Source organism: Sinocyclocheilus anshuiensis, unplaced genomic scaffold (assembly GCF_001515605.1).
Source record: "Sinocyclocheilus anshuiensis isolate Anshui unplaced genomic scaffold, SAMN03320099.WGS_v1.1 scaffold975, whole genome shotgun sequence".
Classification (NCBI taxonomy): Eukaryota; Metazoa; Chordata; class Actinopteri; order Cypriniformes; family Cyprinidae; genus Sinocyclocheilus; species Sinocyclocheilus anshuiensis.
In genome coordinates this window covers 125,081-131,196 of record NW_015547693.1, presented here as the reverse complement: position 1 = coordinate 131,196, position 6,116 = coordinate 125,081, and the positions used below count along the sequence as shown (strand labels likewise).

The 6,116-nt window shown below is 35.9% G+C and overlaps 1 protein-coding gene across 1 annotated transcript in view; it reads right to left on the bottom strand.

Annotated features, from left to right (window-relative positions):
- Positions 1-935: 935 nt before the first annotated feature.
- LOC107703613 (E3 ubiquitin-protein ligase RNF114-like) overlaps positions 936-6,116 on the bottom strand; it is a 7,338-nt gene continuing 2,157 nt past the window's right edge. The window contains exons 2-5 of the mRNA XM_016506306.1: positions 5,905-6,055; positions 3,977-4,084; positions 3,182-3,307; positions 936-2,465 (exon numbers count right to left, since the gene is read on the bottom strand). Of these exons, the coding sequence (XP_016361792.1) occupies positions 2,400-2,465; positions 3,182-3,307; positions 3,977-4,084; positions 5,905-6,055 (451 nt within the window). The 3' untranslated portion in view covers positions 936-2,399. The remainder of the gene's footprint in view (positions 2,466-3,181; positions 3,308-3,976; positions 4,085-5,904; positions 6,056-6,116) is intronic.

Below are 6,116 nucleotides of genomic sequence, written 5' to 3'. Positions count from 1 at the left end.
CATGTGACTCACAGAAGAACATTGTTTTAGTTGTGTTTAGGCTCTTCTACTCTGCACAGGTGAATGTGGTTCCATGCACAGGTGTAGGATTAAGGATAACTGGATTGATGAATAAATAACATTTTTGTAGGTTTTAGCCCTTTTGATTCCTGGAGGTTTGCCGTTTTGAATGATTCAAAGTCAATTTCTATTGTCCGCTGTGACAATACACTTTCAGCTTCATGCAACGCACATGCATATACAGTACATATAAACATGTTTGCATTTGGGATATGTTATATATTATGGAAGTCAACGGGGACGAGCAACTGTTTGGTTACCTACATTCTTTACAATATCTTCTTTTATGCTCAACAAAAGAAAGACATTTATACAGGTTTGGAACAACATGAGGGCGAGTAAATGTTTCTTTTTTTGGTTGAATCATCCTTTTAACAAGCGGATAAGGAACTGAAAAGTGTTCACCTATGCGTCACATAAAACTCCCCACTTCCTATCATACAGAGTTTAGGAAATCCCTTTCATACAGTATCATCAGGCTGTAAAAAACACTTTTATTTCCAGAATGATATGCAATTTTTGTGATGGGCGTCGCTTTTTAAAAAATCCTGAAAGATCCTGTAACTGTTAAAGCGTGCAGTGCTTGCTAGCTCCTCCGTTTAGTCATCCATCAGAGAAGTGGGTGTTGTTTCTGGCCCAACATGTCTAACGCACCCGTATAAATCACTCACAGTGATTTCAGGGTCCAGTGTTTAAATAATTAAAGCGCTTTAATTTATCAGGATTTAGCACCTTCAGACATGAAAGCGGACAGTTGCTGGGGGACAGGAAATGAGCAACAGTAATGGAGTCAGAGCGGAGGAGAGGGAGAGATTCACGCTCTAATAAAACTGAACGCACATGCATTGAACGGGTGGAGGTGGAGGTGGAGGGGGGAAGTAATAAAGTGTGTTTTTGAACATGCTTCCAGTAACACAATCAAGGATTGAGAAAAGATAATGCTACAGCAGTTTCATTTGACACACATTTAAAAGGCTTTTGAGAAAAGGTTTATTAACTATACAAAACCAATTCACCCAAAAAACGTACAGGTCAATGAATCATCACCATTAAGCACTAATAATAACGCATGAATGAAACAGGCACAGGATATGACTTATCTTCACAGTGGTAAAATCCACATCAAACAGCATGCAACACAAGTTTGACTTTATCGAACGCAAAATTACAATTTGGTTCAATAGATTGCAGGATTTCAAACTACTGCCAATTAAACGGACTAACTTTAACATATTATAAAACTGCTATGTGCAGTTCGACTAACGCCCTCTACTGGGTTACATAAATGTATTAGGAGCCTAAAGGAATAGTTCACCCATAATGCAAATCCTCTCATCTTCTACTCGCCCTCATGACATTCTGAACCTGAATGACTCCTGCTCCTGTAAAACACAGAAGAAGATCCGTTTTATCTATATAATGTAAGTCAGTGTGGTCCAAAACAACTTAGTACATATTTTCTGTACATAATATCTTCTGTTGAGTTCCACACAGAATATAAATGCATACAGGGTTTGAACAACAAAGTGAGAGTAAATAATGACAAGATTTTCATTTTGGGGTGGACTATCCCTTTAAGGGCAGAGTCTATCAGTACACAGTCAGATCAAGTCATGTACTTGTCAGTAGCTACACTAAGTGAGCACTGCTTGGGTCAGAGAGCACAGAGACAATAAACAACGTGGTGGACTAATGATACAATACTGCCCCCTACTGGTTCGAACATAAACTCATTTCAGTACATAGCTGAACACTTAACTGCAAAGTGAAACACAGCTCTAACAAGGGTTCAGTTGAACTTCTTAAAAGCATCACATAATACAAAACACACCAACAGAAAAAGCTTATTCCTTTGCTTCCTCTAACTTACCTCTGCATTAGCTGACACACTCAAAACAGTGACCTTAATGATTGATCATATCAATATCAATATTTTCTACCCTAAAAGCTTCTGACAAGACTCACCTTATGTATCTATATCAGACTATTCTGCTCCAGTGCCACAAAATCTGACAATCTGCTACGCAAACTATACTATAGAAACAAAAATCAGTTATATAACTTTAATTAATTATAAATGGGCAGTATGTATTTATGTATTTTGACAGCTAAGAATGTATATGGGAATATTTTATTTATGAATATATGCTATATATGACTCCGTTTAAATAAGTAAATCTCCAAAATTACACCAATAGGAACTTTGGCCTGACCAACATTAGTGTGTGTAGAATAATATATATCACAATAGCCCTGAATCCCAACGTATTTCTTTCTTTTTGTAAGCATAAGCATTGATTTTTGGTGGCGTTCAGCTGGGGATCCATATGTTCCGCGCATCAGTTTTCCATGAGAGAGCGCTGTAAAGCTTCCTGGATCATGGCTTGCTCGTCTGTGGAGTAATCCTATAAGATACAAGAAATATGTATTTACGTCTCAGCTCAGTCCACCGACCACCAACCACGGTCAGTCTCGACTTCATATTTCAAATGAGAATTCATATATTTTCACTTAATGTGTAATGCATTTATGATGTAAATACTACATTGAGCTGTTATATGCGCAATTGTTCATTTAGATTTGAAACCTTTCTGTTTGAGTTTGCTTTTATAAAGCTAGAAAAGCTAATCCCTATGAGCTTCATATGCATCATTCCATAAATAAATAAATCAAATATAATGCTGGTTGCCCTACTTATTTATTTGTTTGTTTCTTTTTGAACTTGAGCTGGTCCAGCCTTTTGTAGTAATAGAGATTAGGTAATAAAAACCAGGTTCTGGACTGTTAAATAACTTTAATAAATTGATACTGCACTGCGGTTAGGTCAGACCAACTATTTATACCAAAGGTAATTATATATATATATATATACAGTATATATACACACGTTATGTTTATTTACTGAATACTGGAGAAGATAACCCATTTTAAATCACAGAAAAACCAAACAGCAAGACTGATCCATGTTATAGCTGGATATAAAAGGAATTATATCTATCCTTGAATAGCTAGATATAAAAGACATCTGAACAAGATTCCTTTTGACAGAACTATGACAATTTTGTTTTAGTTTCTTTGAACACTAGGAAACCAGAGCATGGTAATGTTGTGATCTACTTACCACAAAGGTGTCATAGGAAAAAGCATGTCTCATTCTGAGGTGCTGAAAGAAGTCAGCGCTCCTGTAATTAGGGTCACCCCAGGGCATTGAGGCACATATCGGACACACCTGCAGGAGTGGAGACAAGGGTCACAACCTCCCATTAACTCCTGACTCCACAGGTACTATTTCTACTAAGAGTGTGTGATATAGCAAAAAATCATATGCTGATATGTATACCTATTTAGTGATATTCAATATATAGCTATATGTAGATACATGCATTTTCATGGAAAGGCTTAAAGGGGTCATATGATGGGATTTCAATTTTTCCTTTCTCTTCAAAATTATTGATTTTTCTTTTTTTGCCAAAAATCATTAGGATATTAAGTAAAGATCATGTTCCATGAAGATATTTTGTAAATTTCCTACCGTAAATATATCAAATTTTTGATTAGTAATATGCATTGCTAAGAACTTCATTTGGACAACTTTAAAGGAGATTTTCTCAATATTTAGATTTTTTTGCACCCTCAGATTACAGATTTTCAAATAGTTGTATCTCGGCCAAATATTGTCCTATCCTAACAAACCATACATCAATGGAAAGCTTATTTATTCAGCTTTCAGATGATGTATACATCTCCATTTAAAAAAAATTGACCCTTATGACTGGTTTTGTGGTCCACTTCAACTTTTTTTCTTATTCAAACTGGACTTAAGATCTGATCATGGCTTTGAACTTTTGGTGTCATTTAATGTGACTTTTTTCATATTTTGAAGAAAATGTTTAAACACTGAAAAACAGATATATTACCTGACAGTGGAAGGCTGGTTCTTTGAAATGGCCTTCATGCCTTCCTTGATAAAGTCTTGATATTTAGAGCAAACCCCTGTGTGGGTTCTCATGTCAGACAAAAGAACCTGGCGGAGAGTAGATGAAACAGTTTTCTTCTAGGAACACCTCAGACTCAGACAGCAAGCTCACGGACCACCCACAGTCTGTTCACGGACCATCTGATGCATATCGCATACACAACTGCAAACCGCTTGTGAAATCCGAAAGCTCTAAACAGAATGCCTGATAGTACACAATTTCTACCTGGTCCACAGGTTTTGATCAGTCTGGCAGGAAACAAAAATTGTGGAGGAATAACTTTTTCACTGGAGTTGCCAATATATATATATAAAATCAAATATAATTTCGGAAATTGCATAAACAATTATGAACAAAACAGCATCATGTATTTATGCATTGCATAAATAAAAAAAAGAGCCGAATCGCCCATCACACAGATTGCATTTAAAAACATATGAGACGCAGTGAAAAGGAATAAACCTCCACAAATTCACGACGTGTTTTCTAAACGTTTAAACTGTTTTAACTTTTCATGGCTACATCTCTTGTGTGACGCGAGTGCAGCAGTCATATTTGTCCGTCTAAAAAAATGTGCTGAATATGCGTTCTGTTTGAATGGCTTGGTTTCGGTTTTAACCCATTCAAGATCTTCTCCGCATTGAGCTTCTATATTTCGCTAATATTTTGAAGGAATAATGCGTCTCGTGGGCTAGACTAACAAAACATTAAAATGCAACAACGTCACTTACATCATCATCACCACATCTCACGCAACTGACGACGCTCACCTAACATTCAAATGCATTTTTTTGTTTATTTTAAATTCGACTAATATACATTTTTTTGTTCACAATCTCCTTGTCACAGGCAGGCACAGCACTCATTTCAGCATGTGTTCGTGTTTGTGTGTGCTGTCTGCGTCACTCAGAGCACGTGCCTATAGCTATCGAACATTTTTTCTATCGTTATCGATGAAGGAGTACTGTCGATAAATATCGATACCGTTTTATCGCCCAGGCCTCACTCATTAAAACTTGTCGCCACCTACTGGCACTTTTAGTTTCATGTTTAAAAATATTTATTTGTTTGTATTTGTCATTTCATATCTCAAAATTCAAAATAGATTTTTTTTTAAATAATATTAATTATGCAACTTTAATTGTAGTGTAAATGCATTTATGACACCTCTGAGCCGCATTAAACAGTCTGTGTAAATACATCTAAATGCCACTTAAGAAACCGTTCATGTGCCACTTCTGCAGTGTAAAGATGGCTTTTGTTCAGACTGGTTTCTGGATTGTTAACAGCCTTACAATGTCTTATTTTTCTAATCGAATGTGTTGATTAAATGTTTAATTTGACATATAAGATGACACATACATTTATTAGGGTTAGTAAACATTTGCTCTTATAAAGGTAAACATGCCCTGGAAATCAATTTAGTGGGGCAAATGTTGCCCTCAAAGACAAATTTAATTTCTGTCACTACTGTGAACTAATGACCACACAGAATATGAAGAATACGAAGCTCTCTGGGAGTCAGTTGTCCACAACAGGGCTAAATCTACCAAGGCACAAGCACAAAAACACAGACAGCAAAATATTGTGTAATTATCGTCACTGACAAAATCCCCAAAAATATTAAGATACTTTTTTGTCAATATCACACTCCTAATTCTCACTAATTTCTTCAATATTCCCTGCACAACCATTCAAGTTTGTTTTATCTTACCCATTAATCTATTACTGTAGTACAATCTATTTCACATGTCCCTAATGATTGATTGATTATATATCGGTCTGACGGTGGTTCTTGGCTAAAATAAGCACTTATAAATATCACTGCACATCATTTAAATATAACTTAAACAGTTTAACCACACACCTCATTTTTACAGCCTTTGCACTTTCCGATTGATCTTTTCATCTCATTTTGTATATCATCTGCTTTTTTCCACTTGTGTAGGTCAGACCTGCAGACTGCACACACAGGTTTCTGAGGCCGCAAGCACTCCTTAAGGCAGCTTTCACAGAATCTGACCAAAAGAAAACTATATATTTTCAGTAAAACATATATACACATACATATATATAGAG